At 43.7% G+C, this 23735-nt stretch overlaps 1 protein-coding gene across 2 annotated transcripts in view; it reads left to right on the top strand.

Annotated features, from left to right (window-relative positions):
* The window catches only part of magi3a (membrane associated guanylate kinase, WW and PDZ domain containing 3a), a 173586-nt gene that overhangs the window by 125057 nt on the left and 24794 nt on the right, over positions 1-23735 (top strand). For both annotated transcript variants that reach the window (XM_080733751.1, XM_080733752.1), the window contains exons 5-9: positions 1088-1256; positions 3031-3110; positions 4445-4502; positions 8370-8476; positions 19263-19460. In XM_080733751.1, the coding sequence (XP_080589877.1) occupies positions 1088-1256; positions 3031-3110; positions 4445-4502; positions 8370-8476; positions 19263-19460 (612 nt within the window). The remainder of the gene's footprint in view (positions 1-1087; positions 1257-3030; positions 3111-4444; positions 4503-8369; positions 8477-19262; positions 19461-23735) is intronic.

The following is a 23735-nucleotide window of genomic DNA, read 5'->3' as shown; positions in this document are numbered from 1 at the left end:
CATTCCAGACGGTGATGGCCCTGTCAGAATGCTCTGTGTGGTTGATGAATAGAAGGATTTCAGGATCTTTTGTGAGATCTTGAAAACGGAACTTAGAATGTGGATGAACTGTCCCTGAACCGGTGAGGAATGAAGAACAACAAAAGGCCAGTGAAGAGTTATTATCATGCCTTAAGGGCAGTTTGATAATGACCATGCAATGCTGAGGACGGTAGTTTTTCTCTGTAGCTGATGGTAACCGCTTCGAAAAGACATTCTCATCATCTTTTGGGAGCACAAACTCACACATTCACACACGCCTGCATGCAAACCCACCGCATCGAGGTTCAGATTGTCCAAGGTCATTTGTCATCCACTTAAGAAGAAGTCAGAGGTCCCATTTGCAAATAATAATAAAAGCGCTTTTCAATCAGCAACTGTCAGTCTTTATCGCCGCTGCGTATTCAACCCCGGCCCCCCAAAAAACGACTGTGAGCATTCGGTGCCGCGACTGCACCAGTTTGTAGATAAAACACCTGCAGATAAGAGCTCATGCAAAGGCTGAAAAAAATAGAAAGATAAAGATTGAATGCATGCGCGCAAACACACGCACGCACGCACACGCGCTCGCACACACACACATGCATACCACAGAGTCGCACACACAGCAGCCTCAGTGATGCTAATAGGGTAGAGACGTGGTGCTCGTGGCAGGGCTGAACGCTGGTTACTTCTGCCCTTGCCTGGGAGGCAGTTCCCAGTACATCACTGCTGACATGCAAATCCTATGGCACTTGCTGTGTTTCCGACTCTCTCGCTGTATAGTCTCTCTCTCCCTCTCTATCTCTGTTTCTGTCTACCTCCCTCCCACCCTGCCTCCTCTCCCAGTGCATGTAACCGTCCAGTGAGTGTGTTCAGAGCCAGAGTTAGCCGTGAGCAGCAGCGGTAGGTAAGGGAAAGAGATGCGAGGAGCCCAGCAGACTTCCAATGGGCTCCACGCACTCACCTCCCATCCCCCTCTCCCTCTTCTCTCTCCCCTACCCCTACGCCCAATCCCTCCCCGTCTCCATCTCCCTGCCCGTGTCGGTGTCTCCCTGCTGGGGCGCAGACCACAAGGACAAGGCGGAGTGGCGTAAAACGGTGCCCAGCTACAGCCAGTCAGCCGGGGTCATGGATCCGCGCACGTGGGGCACCCTGTCGCGGGACGAGAGCCAGGACCCCTTGCCTAAGAACTGTGAAATGGCCTATACAGAGACCGGCATGGTGTACTTCATAGAGTAAGTAGCCTTTCTCTCTCTGCTTGCTATTCTTCTCCTTTTTTATTACTCTTGTGTTACATCAACTTTATTCTAGTCCCATTTTGTGCTCTTCCAAAGTATGTGCTGTACCATGGTAAGCCAAATATCGCCTCCGTCTCTGGAAACCTCAAGTCCAAAACTGTTACTTTTCAGGATTCAAATAAAAAAATCTAAAGTAGCAGATCTACTAGTGAACTTGTGGATCTGCTACTTTTGATACATTTGTGTGATACTGTAGTATGATAATTTACGAAAAAACACAAAAAGTTAAGAATATGAAGATAAGAGGTTTCTGCCCGACAATGTTGAAAGACCTGGCATCGAGGCGGTTCGATTTGTACTCCGCACCTGCCATCGTTCCCCTGTACTGCAACAAGTCAGGTGTCAGCCAGTGGAAAATGTACAGGCTATTTTGTTGTTTGCCCTGAGGACGAACGTTTCTTTAAGCAAGCTTCAATAGCTCTGGTTTGCATTTAAAGTACATTGTGTGTGGGTTTTCTTTGTTTTACTTTTATTTTATTTTTTCGTTTCTTCGTTTCCTTTGGGTTTGTCGGTTTTGTTGGCTGGTGCTAAAAGCAGCGTTTCTTCATTGTGTACGTGGCCTGTTAGTGTGTCAGGCAGGCAGTGTCCAGCTCTTGACAGAGCCAGGTGCTGCACCTCGACTAAATCAATAGATCATTCTGCCAACCGGAGAAACAATTGGCTAAATGAATCTTACTCTCTCTCTCTGTCTCTCTCTGTCTCTCTCTCTCTCTCTGCTCTTTATGAATCCCGCCCAGGGATGTGCTGGCCATTGGGAAAAGCGGGACAACTCCCGAACGGCTGGTTCATTCCAGGCCGGTCCAGGCCGGCCATTAGGAAAAAAAAAAAAAAGAATCGGCCTTCGTTCCATTTTGGGGGCTGGGCGGCCAACAAAGTAAATCGTCACTCTCGGGCAGAAACCTCGCATCTCCAAGTTTCAAATTTATAAATTTTTTCGCAAAGCAAAGCCCTGCTTCATCATATAAGGCCGTTGCACACAATCGTCTGTTTTCACTAGTTTAAATCATTTTTAAAATGATAAATACAAAACAAACGGTTTTGGACATACAAGGTTCCCACCCGACAACGACGAAATATAACTCACGTACAGTAATTGACCACTGGCTTGTCACTTGTCATGATCTGAGATGGCAAGTCTTTGAGTAGCAGCAGCGCTATAGAGAGATCTCTCTCTATAGCGCGCAATGAGGGCCTCTCCAACTCTTTTTCCCGGGCTGAATCAGGGGCCCAGCACGTCCCTGATCCCGCCACAGCTTTCTCTTAGTGTTCTTTCTTCACATTCTTCTCTTTGTTTATTTCTATCTCACAAGTTGTCACAACCCCTTCTTGAACTCCCAAACCTTTCCACTGACCCCTGCTGTATTTCTCTCTCTCTCGCCTCCTTCCCTCTCTCCATTTTGCCCTTGTGCTCTCTTGTTCTTTTTCTCACTTCCCACCCTCGCCTTCCTCGTATTTCCCTTGTCTCTTTTTCTCTGATTCTCTTTCTGTCGTCTACCTCTGTGGCCTATAAGCTTTGTTACGATTTCAAAGGCTTCCGTAAGAGAAGCCATTCGATCCCTAAAGGTAAAGGTTTGTGTTTTGAAAGAGCTTCACCGGGCACAGCACTTGAGTGTTCCCAGAGCCAACACTGAATAGCTATCACCTTAGCTTGCGCTAAGTGGTTTTTTGTTGCTTTTTTCTGTTAAAGTCAAGTGTGCCTTTTTCTCCACAGTCACAACACCAAGACCACCACCTGGCTGGACCCCCGCCTTGCCAAGAAGGCCAAACCCCCTGAGAAATGTGATGATGGAGGTGAGAATGACATGCATTTATTATCTATATATAGACAGTCTTGGCAGTAGGCAGATATCTCTGATTGTCTGGCTTCGCAAGACTAATGGATGGTAGACCTGCAGAATGTACTGCTGGTACGCAAAATATTATATGCAGCTTTCTTCCCCTAACCTTTGAATGAAGATTGACGGACAGTGACATTAAGAACCAACCAGCCAGTCAACAACCTTTAGGGAAGACAGACGAGGAGGAGGTCGTTTCCAAATCAGTTTATCATTGTGTAGTGCAAAATATGGTATATTAAAGTGTAATAATTGTCCTGGTTGCATGTGTAAGTACAGTTAAAAGATCACACCCGTGTGAAGTGAGCAGTGCTCACATCACACTTCACACTAGAAAATACTGTTCCCGAAGAATTCGGTCTTAACTATTTATATTATATATATTGTGATGTCACGCGAAGCTTGACCAATCCTCAAATCCATTATATTGCCCAATCAGAAAAGGGAAAAAATCAGACCTCTCCATTCTGCAATTTTCTACATTCTATGAAATGGAGAGAGAAATCAAATACTTATTATCCCCACATGGACATACACACAAAGTCACGCATTGGAGCGGCTGGCGACCGCTCAAAGAATCAGAAAGACAATTTGTCCTCACTAATATTCAAACCACTAAGCCCTGAGGCACTCCACTCAGTCCCTGCCACTCGTACAGACACTCTGCCAGTGTATAGTGGAGTGTAGTGTGTTTGTGCCGGAGTGTTCCCCATGCCTCGCTGGAGGAAGTGCTCACTAGCAGACAGCCATTAAACAGCTGAACAGGTCCGGTCACAGCAGTGCCAGTGACACAGCGCAAACCTCTCACAGCCTGGCCCCCACCTTCTCCCCCTAATAGCTTCTGGGACACATGCCGAGAGCTCATCACCACAGCATCTCAGAGAGGCAATTCTGCAGGCCCCGTCTCGCGGAAAGATCCCCTCTGCACCGCGTGTGTTCGTCACACAACAGCAAATGCCTGCGTTTCCACACACATACTGTACATACACGCACTCACACACACACACTTCCCACAGAGGATAGCCTATTATTTTCCAGGGAGGCTATAAGAACCCCAGCATCTCACCCCACCCTTCTCTTTCATCCGGCATAGCTTGTGTTAAGCCCCTAAACACATTGCAGTGAATAAAAGCAGGCCTCTGCAGTTCCTGTACTGTGCTGTAATGTAGGTGTATGTGTTGCGCATACACAACGCGATCCCGGTGCGGGTGGGGCAATTGTCTTTGTAGCGCTTCTCCAGCGGCCATTGTAATTTTGCATGTGCCTCTTCCCTGTCTGCTGTCTCCGCAGAGCTGCCCTACGGCTGGGAGAAGATTGAGGACCCCCAGTACGGCGTCTACTACGTGGAGTGAGTATTCTTCTCTTGCTGCCCGGAGGGGAAGCCTCAGGCCTACAGCTATGCCATGTTGGGTTAAAGAAAAGTGCTTTTTTTATCTGTTAGCATCAATCGCTTCATTCAGGGCTTAATCACCTCTTACAGGTCTGTTTGGTTATATTTGTACATTCGAGGAGTTACAAAAGGATAAAATAACACTGAGGATTTTACTCTGCAAACATGACTTAGGGAGACACATTTGTGAGTTTAATGTGAATGGGCTGCTGCATACAGTTAACAGAGGCTATGCTCGTATGATGTACATACAGTACACTATAATGCTGCCATACCGATAGACTTCAGCAGGTATAGCTACAGTATAGGTTACTTATGACATGATTAATGAGAAGCTGCTAAGACTCAGCGGACTTGTATAACATGTGATGGTGGTATTGTGCTGATAGCTATTGTTTCTATGTCCCCATGGTGCTGCAGTGCAAAGCGGTGTTGTATAGATGCCACATGGGGGCTGTAGCCTCTTTCTGGTCCGTTTGTGGGTGTGTAATATGTGTTTTCATGTATGCGTACAGGGGCGTCACAAGGGGGGGGGGGGGGGGTTGGGGGGGCTGAGTTACTAGGGCCAAAGGTGGAGGGGGGCCTTAATTATTTTATAATTATTTAGCTATTGAAAAATAGCAGATATACAAGCTCGAGCTTGTAGATCTGCTATTTTTTAAAAGTCGTGAAAATGTGTGCAAATCTTTGAATATGTGTATGTGGGGGTGGGGGGGCGGGGCTCCACTGACATAGAAACAAAGTTTTTTTCATACCTACCATAGAAGGATTTGAAATATTCAAAGACTTGCACAAATGTTCACAATTTTTCAAAAATAGCAGATCTACAAGCTCGCAGTTTGTGAGCTTGTATATCCGCTATATTTCAATAGTTAAAGCACAAAATAATGGGTAATAATGCATTCCCAGTCTAAATGGTTTAAACCCCCTCCCCGTATGAAGAACTTTCATGGGGGGCCCGCAGTGAATCCTTGTACGCAGGGCCCAGAGTCTGGTGCGACACCCCTGTGTATGCGTACAGTATATGGGTATGAGAGAGAGAGGAATGAAGAGGATGCAACTTGTAAAGTTAGTTGACCCAGCAGGGCCTCCAGGGAGAACGTGATGCATGAGCAATGGAGGAGGAATCCCATTCTGATCGGGAACAAAACGAGACAACAATGTTTTGTTTGATTCCCATTACTGCATGGACAAAGGCAAAGTGATATGGAGCAAGAGAGAGAAAGACACCAAGCCCTCTCCATGCCCGCAGGCAGAAGGAAATCAGGCTCGCCTGTTTATGCAAGGAGGTCATGGCTTTCCTCTGGTTGCTGAGTCCCTTGTCTGCCCAGGTTTTTTTTATTTATTTTTGAAAGAAGAGCAGAAATGTGTTCCGCGGTGCAACACACAATGTCACAATTATTCCTGGAGCACAAAACAGGAGGCGTGGCTGTCAAGGGACGAGAGAGCAAGTGACACAGAGGATAGAGAGAGGGAGAGAAAGATTACTGTATGTGTCTGTCCATATTGGACGAGAATGAATTCAGTCATTTGCGACAAAGGCACAAACATGACTTCTTTCCTTGAATACACGCAAGCACAAACGCACCTGTTCCGTCAGCATTGCTCAGCATGAGGCTGATTCAGCGTCACTGCTTTTAAAACGGTGGGTTGCCGTCACAGCCGTGTATGACCGATCGTTAAAGTGGAGCAGAGTGATGTCACCGAGCTACCTCCCTTGGATCAGCCACATAAAGCCTAATTTATATGTCTCGCAGCTACTATGAGACAAAGTATAAATTAGACTTAACTCTGGTGTGCTGTCTCTCTCTCTGGGTAGCAAGAGATATGGGTAGGCAGAGGTACAGTAGAGAGAGAAACAAGAATTTGTGTTTAAAAAGGAATCGAGCAGCTGCAGAGCAAACAGCGAGCACGTTCTGCTGAATCTGCACAGGCTGTTTTTAAGTATGCAATTAAGACTGTATTAAGAGTAGGGATGGGACGATATGAAAATGTCATATCACGATAATTGTCACAAAAGAAATCCCGATTTACGATATTATCCCGATAATCAAAATCCATTATCCTGGGGTGGAACATTTGCCAAAAAATAGCAGATCTACAAGCTCACAACGCGACGCGGTGTGAGCTTGTAGATCGGCTATTTTTTTGGGAAAAGACATTTGATAGAGTGAAAAAAAGTATGTATATTATAAGTACCTTTTACCAATTATAGAGGGTTTAAATGGTACCGGATATGCAGCTCGGCAAATAACAGGTGAATTGATCCCAGTGCATGACGGAGGATATCACGATAAATTAAATCCCCACGATATGATTATCGTGAGTGTTTTTTATCACGATAATATCGCTTATCGTCCCATCCCTAATTAAGAGATGGTTGGGGTACTACTCTCGCTCAACTGACAACGATAGATCGAGTATGTACAAAAACATGTGTCTAGTGGTATGGCTTCCATGTGGATCTGGGACTTCATGTGGCCAGTCTTTGACTTGAGTAATATATGACGCTGGTACTATTACATCAGTAGCACCACATCACTTCAGTGCGAATGATTTTGCCTCATCCAAACATCAATGACTTCCCGCATAGAGAGAGAGAGAGAGATGGAGGGGGAGAGAGAGAGAGAGAGAGAGAGAGAGAGAGAGAGAGAGAGAGAGAGAGAGAGAGAGAGAGAGAGAGAGAGAGAGAGAGAGAGAGAGAGAGAGAGAGAGAGAGAGAGAGCGAGAGCGAGAGAGAGAGGTGCAATGCTGATTGAAGCACGTTTATGTTAACTGCATTGCCTATTTCTCACCTCAAGCAGATACATATTTTCGTGTACTACTGTTTAAGTTTTAAATGAGAACATTTTGATTAGCTGACACAGACTAGCAGAACCAACAGCGACACTAGTACTGTATAATGAGAAACACCTGCTTATGGAAGAACAGGAGCTATGGGAATCATACAGCTGAATTAAATCATGATTCATCACCTACTGTATGCTGATGTAATCTTGCAGTATGTTTGCGTTTGGTAGGAACACTAAGGGGCAATGCCCATATATGGGCATAGGACATGGACTGACATATACAGAGATCTCCGGTATGGGCATATGGTTGGATTGGCGGTGCAACGTAGGTGTGACGTAGCGGCCCGAACGCTAGTGCTCTAAAAGTGTGAAAAACATATTTTTCATTTCATTAGGTCTTGTAAAAGTTAAATGAAAAAAATAACATGCAGGAAGCTGCTTCTTTGGCCTACAGGCAGCGTGGACAAGAAATTTGGCGCTGATGTGTCAGGCGGTTTGTGAGATGATGATCAGCCCTAGAACCACAGACCCATTTCTACCTCCCACAGTGTGAAACTAAATCGCCTTTTTTATTTATTCAACTAAACAAGCAGTATTACAGAGTATTGAAAGCATACACTCATTCTCTTGGCTGTTAGTTTAGACAAGTTGTAAATCCCATCTTCATGTGTACTCGCCACAGGGCTCGGGTCAGCGGTTTACACACTGTTGGGAGGCTTTGGAGCCAGTTCAGCCTGTGTGTGCCATCTCTCACGGTGCCTGCCCAGCTTAGGTTACCTCACACCCCAGGCAGTCAAATCAGAGGTTTGCATGTGCAGCAAAGATAGGGATCAGCACTGTCGACGAGCCTTGTCACGGGAGACCAAAGAGTCAGTTTCGGTCGAGGCTTAATACCCACAGGATGAATGCAAGACCAGAAGCAATAGATGTCAGTTTAGACCCAAAGTAGTCAACCTCAGTGCGGACTTGCTGTTTATGTGCCTTTACTCAAGTTGTGTTTCCCACCATAACCACCATCTCCACTCCACTGCAGCCACATCAACCAGAAGACTCAGTTTGAGAACCCAGTCTTGGAGGCAAAGAGGAAGCTGAGTGTGGACACGCCACCTGCTGGACAGCAGCTGACAGCCGCTCCCTCGGGTAAGTCCATCCCACAAGCCCACCAGACTTTCGTTCTAAAACTAGCCGTGTGATCCGTTTTAGAAAAAGAAGGAAGAAAAGAAAACGAACTGTAATTTCTGGTGGTTTGTAAACAAGCATGGCTGCCATGTTTGAAAGATGGAGCTGTTCTGGGAGTCAACCATCCATTTCGCGATCGAAACCGGAAGTAGGGAGAGCAAAACATTATTATTATTATCTTTTTCCAAAACGGGAAACTCGTGTTTGGCACAGGGACAGATACGGCCCGAACTCGGGAAACTTGTGTTTGGCTGAGGGACAGATACGGCCTAAATTCAGGAAACTCGTGTTTGGCACCAATGTTGTTAAAAATGTTTTTTTTTTACAATTTACATGAAACATACCAAACAATTATTATACGAAATGACGTCCGCCTGTAGTCCACCTGATGACTACAACATGACTTAAAGTTATTTTAGTTTTCAGAAACACACAAAAGGTTATTGTTCCCAGCCTACATCAGGAGTAAGGAGGAAGGTGCTTCTTCACTGCTGTGTCTCGCTGCAGACATCACATTCATTACTGGGGTTCACCTCCTAATGGAAACGGCCGCTGATCAGATTTATTTAACTAATCAATTTCAACTTGTTCCGCTCAAACATAACCTGGAATGAATGCAAAATTCTATATTTTATTTGTGAACCCAGACCACTCTTGACCTTTAAGTTTGAAACATTTGAATTGTTTAAACATTTCTGCCTATGTTTACATGGTTTACATGGGGTCCCAAATAGGGACACCATGGTTAGGTGTTTAAGACAAAGTGATACAGTAACAGACCATGGTCAGTCATACTGTAATGCTCATGCATTCATGGTCACATCACAGGTTTACAGGTGTTCTCCTTTGTAAAACTACTATAATTGTGGGCTCGAGCACACTTTAGATATTGTCATTATTAAGTGTGCCTGTTATGCAGTAACAGGCAACTTATTGTTATCGCTCATATTTAAGCCGGACGGACACACATGCAGACATGTATTTCCCCAAAGTTTGGCACGCTACTCCTCCCACAGTTTTGGCACCACACACTCGCGCCATATGTCAAATCGACCGGCTTACTCGGGAATCGTGTGCTATTACTTTTCTAAGAGAAAGGTTCTATAGTTTAATTGATATTAATTTATTAGTGAATTAATTTTCCCCATTGACTTATAATGGGAATCGCAAAAACTCACATTCAATTATTTGTCTCTCGCAAACCATAGGGGCTACCGTTTCAAGACTTGGAGAGGAGGTTCATAATGATTTCAAGGATTAAACAAAAAATAATAGTGTCATTTGGCCTCATGGTGGCGCTATAACAGCCCACTTTACGTTTTGGCCTGTAAGTCTTGAACCGTAGATCGGAAAATTAAAATTCTTTTTTCCCTGGATTCCTTGGGTCATGACGCATCTCCCCATACAGGCCACGCCCATTTGCGCCAGGATAGATTTTCCGCCATCTTGAATTTTCTCCAAAACACACTTTTTGCTCCTTTTCCTACATATTTTCTTCAAATGTCCTAAAAAACAGTACACATGATCTATGAAGCCATGCGATAAACATAGTCAAAGGATATTTCGATAGTCCATACCGTTCGTTCGTAACGCGCTTCCAAAGTTAGCGGGAGGGGCCCGTTTGGCAAAAAATTGCCCTAACTCACAAACACAAGGTCGAGTCAACACTGAATTTCAACCACAGGTTGCGGGTGGCATACTCAACAGATCCCCAAAAGCATTTCCACTTCGACCCATAGGGGGCGTCACAAACGCGCAACACGTAACCGTTTCGTGCCAGAACGCGTTTTTTCACGGGGAACGACCCTCTCACAACGAAACGCAGACAACTCGGCGAATGGTCTCACAGTCCAAACCGCTGCACGAGGTCGCGCATTTAGCGAGCTGCAGGCACACTTGTCAAAATTGACTCTGTCAATTCTAGTTTATCTAGTAGGTCAGTCAGGTCAGTTCTCCTCAAAACTTCGGTTCCTTTCTACTCCTACATACTTAGTGGGAAAATGAAAGTAAAAACATCAATGTGTTCAGCTTACTGTGGCGACGTGTGCTATTACTTTTTACAGCAATCGGCCAAATGGTGGCGCTGTAGGAAGCCTTCGAAAGTGCAAACTTTGAACAGGTATAGCTCATGCTGTGTTTGAGTTACAGCCATGAAACCTGTATACATACACGTATGCGTCTCCTCATGCCGAACAACTTTTACCCTCTGACTTTTGACCTCTGACCTTTAGGTCTCCCACAATTTGGAATTATATGAAAAACAGTAAAAATCTATCTCCTCCTGGGATTTTCGCGTTACGCGCACGAAACTTTTTTCACATGAACTTTGGACCAATACGGTCAAACTAGTCTCGGCGGATTTCTTTTAAAGTGAAATATAATTTTTTAATACTTCAATCAATATTGCGGTTTTATGCAAATTATTCTTCGGCCTCTAAATCATACATGCAAAGTTACACGTTCATGGCATTTGGCAAAGATGTGGAGGTTTAGTCAAAGTATCACTGAAACCAATTTTATTCCAATCGGCCAAAGGGGGGCGCTATACGAAGCGTTTGAAAATTCAAACTTCAAACGGGCATAAGTCATGACTCGTTTCGTTTGAAGACATGCAACTTGTTACACGCGTGCTTTGACTCAAGCGGAAGACATCTGTGTCGTTGTTAAGTAAGCTCCGCCCTTCGATTTTCCGCCATTTTGAGCAGTTTGTAAAACGCGTAAACCCGCTTTTATTCTGGAATTTTCGCTCCACATGCACAAAACTTTTTTTACGTGAACTTTGGACCGATATCTAAAGATCTGTCAGATCGGATTTCTTTAAAATTGAAACATGCTTTTTAAAATAAATTCAATGAATATTGCAGTTTTATGCAAATTATTCTTCTGCCTCTAAATCATACATGCAAAGTAACATGTTCATGGCATTTGGCAAAGATGTAGAGTGTTAGTCCAAATATCACTAAAACCAATCTTACCCCAATTGGCCAAAGGGGGGCGCTATATCATTTTGAGCAGTTTGTGAAACGCTTAAACCCGTTAGGATTTTTTTTTGCAATTTGCATGAAACTTTCTACACACAATCTAAGGACCTTTATCTAATATGCCTATGAAGTGCACACACACACACACACAAAAAAAAATAATGAATATAGCTGCAAGCAGCGATAAAGTGGCCAAAGCCAAAAACACCTCAAATCATGAACACAGCCTGCAATGTGCGTGAAATCTTGCAAACACATTCCCAATAGGTCAAGGAACAGATACCACCCTTCTTACATTGGCCTGTTATAGCACCACCAGCGGGTCAACTTTTGCACAACACATTTTTGGAACAAAAGGGACCAATCTTTGACGTCAGTAACGTCAAAGAGAGCACTGCCTGCGATCTTGACATTTTGTACTTTTATAGCCATTGTTTTCTGGCTTGAAGCGAGCCCACAATTGTTTCGAAGGAACAATATTTTTCTAGTTTATTAGTTACACTCATCATTTCTGTACCCAGGCTGTGAATTCAGGATATAGTCTAATAAGATGTGATCACGATTGGAACTGAAGTTCTCAAAGATGGCAGCAGTTTGTTTTAACTTATTAAAAATCACACTCGTGTGAACTGAGCGGTGGTGTGTGTGTGTGTGTGTGTGTGTGTGTGTGTGTGTGTGTGTGTGTGTGTGTGTGTGTGTGTGTGTGTGTGTGTGTGTGTGTGTGTGTGTGTGTGTGTGTGTGTGTGTGTGTGCCCCCTGTGTGTGTGTGTGTGTGTGTGTGTGTGTGTGTGCCCCCTGTGTGTGTTTGTGTGTGAGTGTGCCTGGCCTATGCCTGGCCTATCCTGAACAACAGCGCCCCTCCCTTAACATGTGTGGTCAGAAAAGGTTACTGCAGGCTACATACCCGGAGACAGACAGACAGACAGACAGACAGACAGACCCACACACACGGCCACGTATAGGAGCGCTGTGACCACCGCTCAAAAATGCATGCATGCACCATTCAACACGGCAGAGGGTGCTGGGTGGCTAACAAGATAGCCTACTCTTACAGCAGGTTCTAGTAAGGAGGGGTTTACTTTTATTTTGTCCAGTTTTATACATGTTAAAGGTTCATAAACTTGCCATGTAAACGGTCTGGGTCTGGGTCCAGTGAGCTCATCAGATGGAATACTGAACATGTCAACAGGTTGCTGATTGCCATTCCTCGTGTTCTAGCTTGGCAGACGTTCTGACAGCGACATTCTTCTTGGGTTTGTCGTTCTCCTCCTTCTCTGTGTTGTTATGAGGAATGGACACGGGAGCTCAGCAGTATGGGCATGCGCTTTAGTTGTTGCTTACCTGTGGAGGGGGGAGGGGTAAATAAACAAAACTGCTGAATAACAAGGTATTAGATGCATTAACCAAACAGTGGGGCACTTCCATAATGTACCACAGGCTGAGATGTATGACTCTGGAGAATGAATCCTCCAGCAGTTGACAGGCTTCTGATAAACAGCCTGTGTAGTCTCCGCAGCAATGATATTCAATTTGAATAATGGAGAAGCGCTTCGCTGGGCGGCAGAATTCGTTTGACAACTATGAAGTGGGGAGGGGCTCTCCTTCTCCCTCAGCTTTCTTTGGAAAAGCCTCCCATTGCCAGCTCTGTCATACAGGCTCAGTTTAAAGATCTCTCTAGAACGCTGGCAGAGAGGGGGAGAGAGTGATGTGTTGCAAGCAATATAAGAGAACGATTTTATTTATTTATGCATTCATTTGGTCAAACGTGACCTTCAGTATATGATTTTAAATAAATAACATTTCGGATGGCTTGCTGGTCATGCTGTCGCTTGTCGCTGCCTCCCACAGGCCTCTCACCTCTGCACAGGTCTGAGCAACCGGCGTGCTGTGCTCAAACAGCTGCTGGGTCGTGTAGATGATTGTAGTAACATGAGTAAGCTCACTCGTGACTGTTACACACATGCACACGCACACGCACACAGAGCTCATTAAGAGATTAGTATTCAGACCAGCCTCTTTATTCCAGACACCCTTTGGACAGAGCGGTCCTGCCTCATTGCTCAGCCTCTCTGTGGTCTGGGGATGATGATGATGATGATGATGATCTCCTACCCCCCACCGCCGTTTGTCCATTATGTACCCCCACCAGCCTTGTTAATGAGAATGAATGGCTAATGGTGGTGTGGCAGGAGGAGGGAGGGGGTGCCAACCAAGGCACGGTTCTAAATGCTGTTGTGACAGGCCTGGCGACCCTGACCTCCTAGAGAACGCCGCAGAGAAGTGCAGCCCCATCACATCACAGCGCCCACACTCCGCTCAGCCATAATTACAGTGCTGACAATCCTCGCTGACATTTCACATAATCACGTCGCCCCGGAGAGAAACAGACTGTCCCTTTGTGGGCCCGTGGCTTAATCAAGCCTGTGCAAACACAGCCACGGATTGCGTTGCTTGTACCCGCAACTACCCCCCCACACCCCCACCCATCCCCCCACCCTCCACCCTACAAGCACGCGCACACTCACACACACACACACACACACGTGCACGCACACACTCGCTCCTCCAGCCCTCCCTCCATCACCTTCGTCCACATTGCTCTCTCACGGCGCGGGGAGGCAGTGAGTGGCACTTGACATTGTGTGGCGGTAACAAAGGCGACGAAGGCCTTAAGTGATTTCATTTCATTTCATTTATTTATTTATTTCGAACAAATTAAAATATTCAAAAAGACAAATAAAATAAAAGGAAGAATTAGATTTTAAAAAAAATAAAAAAGAATAACACCCAAAATTTCATATCTTCCTTGAATTATAATCCATATTCGAAAAAGGAGTAGGAAGAAGTTTGTGCAACTTATCTAGTCCTACCCCTGCATTTTCTAACATAAATATCTTACAGTTGTTAGTATTATGGTTTTCCGCCCCAGTGTTTATACACTTGAATTAGAAAAAATAAAGCAAAAATAAACAATAAACAATCAATCAGGCTTACTAGTCAAAACAATCCAGATCTGAACCAGATCTGCTGTACATTTCTATTCTAATTGATATCTATTTATTATGTCTATTTTATACATTTTCTTAAACCTGTTCCATGATACACTTTGTTTCAGTTCGTCTCTAAGATTATTCCATAGAATAACCCCTTTTGCTGATATACAGTGTTGTTTTGCATTGATCCTCACAAATGGATGTTCAAACATACATATACCTCTCAAATCATAATGACACTCCCTCCCTTGGAACAACTTTTGGATGTTGTGCGGCAATGTTTTATTTTCTGCTTTGTACATTATATGAGCTGTTTTCAGGTCAACCAGATCTTTGAATTTTAGAGTTTTTAATTGGATAAAGAGTTTATTAGTTGGTTCTCTATAATTAGTTTTATTTATAATTCGTATAGCTCTTTTTTGAAGTATAAATATTGAGTAAGTATTTGTTATATATGTGTTTCCCCACACCTCCATACAGTAAGTTATGTATGGTAGTATAAAGGAACAATATAACAGATATAATGCAGTTTTATTTAAATAATCTTTAACCTTGTATAATATTGCAATTGACTTGGCTATTTTAGTTTTTATATAATTTATATGTGGCTTCCAGCATATTTTATTATCTATAATTACTCCAAGAAATTTGACCTCAGTTACTTCTTCAATTTCTATTTCATTTATTGTTAGTTTTTTAATATTATTTATTCTACGATTACCAAATATTATATACTTTGTTTTACTTAAATTTAGCGTTAATTCGTTAGAATCAAACCAAATCTTTAATGTCTTCAGTTCCTGCTCCACTGTATCCAGAAGTTGTTCCAAGTTTTCTCCGCAACAGATCAAGTTTGTATCATCTGCAAAGACTATCGTTTTCATTAGTCCCGAAACCTCACATAGATCGTTAACGTACAAGATGAAGAGCAAAGGGCCCAACACAGAACCCTGAGGAACTCCATATTTAACAGTCAAATTCTGCGATTTACAGTCATTTATTTGTACATATTGGTTTCTACTATGCAAATAACTACTTACCCAGTCCAGCGCTACCCCTCTAATTCCACACCTCTCTAATTTTTTTATTAACAAGTCATGATTTACAGTATCAAAAGCTTTACTGAGATCTAGAAATACTCCAATTGCATACTCTTTATCTACTAATGCCTTGGTTACTGTTTCCACAAAATCTATTAATGCGTGTGTTGTTGTCCTATTAGCCCTAAAACCGTATTGTTGTTCACATAATATTTTGTTTTTGGAAATAAACTCATCTAGCCTCTTGTAAAAAACTTTCTCCAGTATTTTAGAAAACTGTGGAAGGAGGGAAACTGGTCTGTAATTTGTTAATTCATGTTTATCGCCAGCCTTATATATATATGTCTTCAACATTTGATGGTTTCACTCACTGAAAATAGCCGATGTACACAAGCCCACCACACGTTTTGCATCTGCTTGTCGGTTTTCTGCGAGTATAAATGAAGCCTAAATGAAGTGATCATTCACAGTCCGGCAAGACTTTAATCCTAGAATGCAGTGCGCACACATACACACGCACATGGACTTGTCAAGGGCCGCATCACATCGCATCTTTCCCTCTGTGTGCCCGCTTGCTTATTATTCCGTATACTTATTTGGAGGAGCTATATTTACATGGAACCAATCTAGGAACCCTCTCTCTGACACCAGCACAGCCTGGATGTCATGTTAATCATACTAGACTTAATCCTCAGCCAGAGCGGTCATGTTCATCAGCCAATTTGCCGAACAATTATGCAAATCACAATCCCATGACACTTTGAAAGTTATTATGGGGGGAGGGGGTTTCTATCTGCACAGTAACTAATGAGATTGACCCCCCCCCCCCCCCCCACACACACACACACTGTATCAGTGTGGGAACAGAGAGGCCCGCTGGGTGCAGGGAAGAACACAGCCCGTAACGCACATTCTTACAGTGCCACGCCCACAGGGCGAGCTTGTAGATCTGCTATTTTTGGAGAAAAAAAATGTGTTCCAGGGACCCCCAGAAGCAGAGATTTGAGTTACGATTGTTTGCTTTGAAAAATATATATTCAAAGATTTGCACAAATGTTCATAATTTTTCAATAGATAAAGTATACATTAATTCAAGTTCTTAATGGTTTAAACTTCAACATTTGATGGTTTCACTCACTGAAAATAGCCGATGTACACAAGCCCACCACGCGTTTTGCATCTGCTTGTCGGTTTTCTGCGAGTATAAATGAAGCCTAACATTGAATTTACTCCCTGTTTATCTTATTGCACTTCTCTCTCCCACTCTTTCTCCTCCACACACAGGAACCAGGAGTGATTCCTCAGTTAATATCTTTTGTACGGTTAACCATCTCTGTACTCATTTACAGTACCGCAGTACATTTACAGTGCATCTCCTTTAAGGCCCATTCCCACTGGGCCAGATAACAGATAAAAAAATATCTGCCACAGATAAAAGAAATATCTGTGGCAGATATTTTTTTTTTCTGTATCTACCATCCACTTTGAATGGAAAAATATCTGGAGAAAGAGATTTTTTTATCTGTTATCTGGCCCAGTGGGAATGGGCCTTTATTCATGTGTGTGTGTGTGTGTGTGTGTGTGTGTGTGTGTGTGTGTGTGTGTGTGTGTGTGTGTGTGTGTGTGTGTGTGTGTGTGTGTGTGTGTGTGTGTGTGTGTGTGTGTGTGTGTGTGTGTGTGTGCGTGCGTGTCCGTTTGCATTCTAAATCAGTAGTTCTCAAACTTTCTCGTGCCACGGACCCCCGACATTTTATGTATTTGGTCGCAGGACCCCCATTATCAAGCATCTATACTGGAGCAATTGGTGGCAAACCTAAACCAGAATGTTTAGCTACATATTCTCACAAACACCTCTCACAAACATAGCCACCACGTTGAACAAACGTGAAAATTTACAACTGTCCACATTTTAAACATGCCACTCTTTGAACCGCATTTATTTCAATTTAACAACATCTCGCCTCACGCAGAGCAGCCAGTCCTGACATAGTATTCTGAACATTCTGGCCAGTGCTGAAACGTCAAAATGATCATCAGGGTATCAAGTTACAGAGGGAGGGAGGGGGAGGGAGGGGGGAGAGGAGCTGAGCAGAGTAGAGTATCGAATTACAACAGAGGGGTGTGTGTGTGTGTGTGTGTGTGCGTGCGTGCGTGCGTGCGTGCGCGTGTGTGTGCGCAAGCGTTTTTTTTTTTTCAAAATGTATTTTTTTCAATTTTTTTTTTCAAAAAAAAGAAAAAAAAAATATTTTTTTTTTCAAAAAAAATATTTTTTTCAAAAAACTTTTTTTTTCTTCAAAACATTTATTTTTTCTCAAAAACCTTTTTTTTCTCAAAAAACTTTTTTTTTTCTCAAAAAGACTTTTTTTCAAAATGTTTTTTTTTTCAAAATTTTTTTTTTCAAAAAAAATATTTTTTTCAAAAAACTTTTTTTTTCAAAACATTTTTTTTTTCTCAAAAAACTTTTTTTTTCTCAAAAATAATTACCCATATTTGGCCATTACACACACCACACTGCCGCAACATGGCGGTGAAGGCCGCGCAGCGGCCTGAACTCTTCTAGTATATATATATTTTATATTCATGGAATTTCTTAGATTTGTTTGTTTTTAAAATGTATAACATGTATACATTTAGAAATGAATCTTTTGAAATGTAGGAGAAGAAAATGGGATTTTTTGTTCTAATCATGACCCATGAAAAAGTGAGACAGATGCTTTCCCGGTTCCAATAAGGGGTTAGTGCTAGTTTAATTAGTCACAGTAAGTATCATTCTGTCAGACACTGTGTCAGTGACAGTGTGCTAGCGCACGGATGATTGACGACGGAACAGATTTTGTGCAACAGTGTGCACAATTCAGTTTCTGGAACTCTCAATCCTAACTCATGCGCTGTACCCAGTCTTGAATATTAAACTCGGTTCTCCCCGCCCCCACTTCAGATGACGTGGCAAAATAACATGAACAGGTCATCATCACGGCAGCATGCCATGCAACACTGCTATGCCTTCATTTAACGTTCAGCCTAGCAATGGATGAAAAATGATCGCATCCCATTTCATTCATAAAACTCATCCGATGCACTGATTAATATTTATTGCCAGAGCAAAATACCGATAATGTGAGTAAGATTGTTAACAAGGACAATTTAACATTCCCAGATCACAATAATGACACATTTAATGACGCATCCTTCCTGTTCTCCTGTTCTTTCCAATCTCTCTCCCTCATTCCCTCTCTTACTTCCTACCCCCCCACTCCAGGGGCGTCAATTGGGTATGGCAGGGGTATGCAGCTGCCATACCCTGGGTCCAGGGGGGAAAATAAAAGTTACTTTTAAATATAAATCCATGAATGTGTCTTTGTCTATCTGTTCTGGTTATTATGTTGTTAAATTACAGTAAAATAACTACAAATGCAAAATTTAACAAAATGGTCACTTAAACAAGGTATTATAATTATATTCTCCACACTTGTATTCTCCCCATCTTGACAAAATGGTAGCCTACATTCCCAGGTTCCGCAGGTCAGCTGCACAGGGGCAATTCTCTTAATTGTGGCACGTTTACTAACATGCCAACTTGCCAAGTTTAGCTGCACTTGAACAACCAGTCCAGGCTGCCATATACAGCCCAAGAAACTGTAGGGAAAAAATAAAATGTACTTTGCTTTTTCTGAACTGATGCCACTGCCCCACTCCTCTCTTCCTCTTGTCTACCTCTCTCCATCCCCACCAGAGGAGTCAGGTGCGGGGTTGCGGGGCTTCACGCGGGACCCGGCTCAGCTGCAGGGCTCCCTCCTGCAGACGGCGCTGAGGAAGAGCCCCCAGGGCTTCGGCTTCACCATCATCGGTGGAGACCGGCCAGACGAGTTCCTCCAGGTCAAGAACGTCCTCCCAGACGGGCCTGCCGCGCACGACAACAAGATAGCCTCAGGTATCTGTCTGTCCCGCAAGTAACCCACATACGTTATACACAGTACAAGCCTCAGTGCTAATTTAACTCCATTTGTGACTTCCGGAGTTACCAGTGGATAAAATAAAATGTTACTGTTTACACAGTAAAATGTGTAGTGTCGATAACTTTAAAGGAGTAGTTAACCCCCAAAATGACTTTTTTTCTATTGATTACTCATGCCATAGTACAATCATATTTTTTTGTATTTGTCGCATTCCTGAGACAAAAATTTCATTATAGTAAATTTACCCCCATTGATTTCGGATGGGGACCCAAATGCATGGCACTGGATGGATGGGGAAACCGTCAGGGTAAGTTTACTATAATCATTTTTTTTGTCTTGGAATGCGACATAAAACAAAAAATATTATTGAACGCAAGTTTCCATGGCGTGAGTAATCGATAGAAAAAAAGTCATTTTGGGGTGAACTACTCCTTTAAGGGCGGATTCACACTGCGGTCTCGAGACCGGTCTCGAGGCTACTTGGCAGATGTTTAAACCGGTTTTGACAGTGTGAAGCGTGCAGTCTTCCTCAGAAACGGATAGCCTCGAAACCACCTCAAGAGGTAGTCTCGAGACTGCATTGTGCGACCTCGAGACCGGTGAGCCGCAGTGTGAAGCAACCGGCCTCAAAAACGGTATTGATGTTGAACGTGACCTCATATAATGTCGACGAGTCAGCCGTCGGCACAAATAAACACTGGGTAACAGTTGTCGACATGGCCATGGGATCAGCGACTTCATCTCACAGAGAGATTGCTTGCTTGTAGGACTGTCTTCTAAAATTCGTTTATATGTTTTATATCACCAGTTAGCCTACTACTGTGGTGCGCTGGACTGGTGTCATGTACTTCCAATTGGGAGAAGTAGCAATTGGCGAACAGTTATTTATTGTCTCGCACCAGCGCACTGAGGCAGGGGTGAAAGTGAGACGGGACGGCCAGAACCGGCGCTCCGTTAAAACATTCGGAACACGGGACTGTAATCTAGGCTGACCTAGGATCAGATTCAGGTCCGTTATTAGCCGCGAGGCAGCGACATGAAGTATGGCTGTAACTGTGAGATGATGGTTATGCTGCTCTGGGATCAGATTTACAGCGGGAGGGGGGGGGGCTTGGTGCGTGCGTGCATGCATGTGTGTGCGCTGTCGCCCGTCGGGAAAGAAAAGCAGAAAGAGAAAGCACTAGCCTACAAGTTAAACCATGAACTGTTAAACCATGAAAACAAACCGAAAATGACTTACCGCTGTTGATAGAAAATAGCCTAAAAGTATTCCTTTATCCCTGACTTTTGTTTCGATGTTATAGATTCCTTGGCACTGCTTGTGCACTGCTGTGCCTGCTTGACGTGCCATTAATGTGAATATTAAGCCACAAGCGTTTCAGCCATGTTGATTATTAAATAATTAAAATAATAACGTGCGCTGCGCTGCATGTCTCGCTCATCATTCTGCACGTTTATGCGCCTGGAAAATAGCAGATCTACAAGCTCACAACGCGTCGCGGATGCAAGGTCAGTGTGAGCTTGTAGATCAGCGACACAGGTCAATTGATATGCAAATAGGCTTGTTTGTCTTGTCGAGGTGTGGGGGGTGCGAGACCCAAGACCACTGCAACAATGTTCCACACTGCGCTGTCGCGCGTCATTGAATTGTTACACCAACTTTCGTGCCTGAATTTATTGGCAACCACCATCAGCAATGTCGCATAGTTGATGACACTATGTGCATACCGCCACCTATAGGACCGGGCTGTATAGTGCTAGTGATCTCCAGGGAGGCCAGAAGGTCTGCCAATGTGAATGCTGGCCAGCGTGAACCAGCAACCGGTTTCAGAATCAGTTCTAATCAAACGGATTGCAGTGTGAATCCGCCCTAAGTTTGCACCAACATACACCCTTTGGTTCAATGCTTCTTGGGTGTTAATTATGCACTCCCAAAGGCTGCTGCAGATGCACGCTGCACATATACAAACAATCATCTACTGGGCACCAAAAAAGCAAACAAACGAAACATGCGCCTTCCTGTGAATGTCGCATCGCATGATCACACAAGGACAAATGTTTATGAGCTACACAGCGCTGGCCCCAACTGTAAGCGACTTCCATCAATAATGGGCGTGTGTGTTCTGTTTATGGTGGGTGTCCAGATATTATGGGGAGCCATATATTAGACAGAGCATTATGAGACTGCTTATCTACAGTTATCTGCAGCATACCCATATATTCTGAATTGAATAGACCTGTATGCTATATATATCTACCCCAATATGCGTCCTATAAACGCACTGGAGCTTGTCACCCTTGTATGTTAGTGGCTCCGTAAATTTCCTTTTAGTGCATATACCATATATGAAGACTGTGATCACATGTGTGGCAATGGTAGTGATATGAATCACTGTTGCTTAAGTGCCATGGGATCAACATGAGAAGAATATTGATTGCATTGCACATTTTAAGAGCCACATCGGTGCTATTGCTAAGAATGAACACCAAACTGGAAGCGGAAAGAAAGAGAGTGATTGTTTTCATTGTTTCATTCCCCTTGAGTGGAAGGGTAATTGATAGAATACTATAAAAACGTAATGTATTTTATTCTCATTGGATAATGATAGCAATCAGTGGGCTCCTTGGTAGCAATCAGTGGGCTCCTTTTCGTATTCATGGCTACTGGTCTGAATGGTAATTTATGCCAGAGGTAGAGCCTTTTTCAGTGTCCCACCAATGTGGAGACGGTACCTCCAGCTTGGCTGAAAAAAACAAACAAAAAAGAATTCCTTACTGGATCTGGACATTGTATCTCTAAGACAATCATAAGTCCGATCTACAAGCTTGTAGATCGGCTATTTTTGGTGAAATTCCCCCCAGAGTATTGATGCTGGGGATCAAGTGCAGGGTGTTTTATATGTAGTTGCATTCCGGTGTTGCTTACCGAATATGTATTATCTACAAGCTCACAACGACTCACACTGCGACTTGTACTGTTGATCTGTTATTTTAGGTCTTCAGCACGGCCTGCAACCACCTATAAATCATGCATTATTATAACTCCACTAACATCTCTCACCGCCCTTGTGTGGTCCCTGAAAGTACTTAAAAGTCTGCCCTGCTCGCAATCGAAGATCTCAATGTTTTGTGTTTGCTCAGTTACCCCGAGAGACAGCATTATTTTTGTGTGTGTTGCCGGGGCATGTGAAGCGGCTCTCACCATCGGCATGTGGAGCTCATTTAAGGAGTGAAACCTTTGCTGTGGAGGTTGAGTAAATCCCCCACGGGGCGCTCACTGCCAAGCAGCCATTCAGGCCTATCTCAGCCAGGTCAATGATGATGGGACCTGGATGCTCGTAGGGAGATGTAAGGCAGAAGTAGAGAATTGCAGGGTCAGTGACCTCTTTTCTTTCAGTTTGATGATTACCAACTCTATCTCTCTATCTCTCTCTCTATCTATCTCACGGCCACTCTATCACTTCTGCTCTCTTTCTCCATCTCTTTCTGCGTTGATGTGGCTGGAGCTGCTGAGCAGTCATTGGCGATGGAGGAGGCAGATTCTACCTACACAAAAATCCATTCATTTAACCCTGAGAGTGTACAAATGCAACCAAGTGGACCTGCAGTGCACATTCTCAAGAGTTACAAATAGGATAGATTTAACCAGTGTTGAATTAGTCTTGGGTTGCACGCCCCCACCGCCCCATATCTTTTCTGAGCAGGGGTCTCGCCTCTCATGCAAACGGACATAGACCTGTCCTGTATAGTAGGTGTTGAACGGACATAGACCTGTATAGTAGGTGTTTAGCGACGTTCGCCAGATGTCTCTAGATAAGCGACCCCCCAAAACATTGAATCACCAATGCACCACTGGATTTAACACCTAACGGCCCACCTTCCCCTGTGTGTTCATCAGAGCCATTGCCATCTGCTGGGTAAATGGAGAACAGTAATTTACCCTCTCCCGTGGACTAGTAAACACTCTCCAGATTTACATTTGGGCTAGAAGATGTGTGACAAGGACACATACAGCCAGTTAATGGGAGAGTGACCTGCTGAGCTGAATAGACAGGCTTGCAGAGATGTGAATAATAGGTGTGGAGCAGCCATTCATTTCACAACGGTGAACATTCAGTCCGCAGCAAGCCACGGAAATGACAAATTGAAAAAGAAGTAGTACCCTAACAAAGGTACCCCCCCCCCCCTCAGTCTGTTTGTCTGTTTGCTTATCACTGCAGTGCTTTTAAACGTCCCCAATGGAATTCATG

The sequence above is a fragment of the Nannobrachium achirus genome (assembly GCF_963921795.1).
Source record: "Nannobrachium achirus genome assembly, chromosome: 9".
NCBI lineage: Eukaryota > Metazoa > Chordata > Actinopteri > Myctophiformes > Myctophidae > Nannobrachium > Nannobrachium achirus.
The sequence above is the reverse complement of the archived record's forward strand: the minus strand, read 5'-3'. Positions and strand labels throughout refer to the sequence as shown.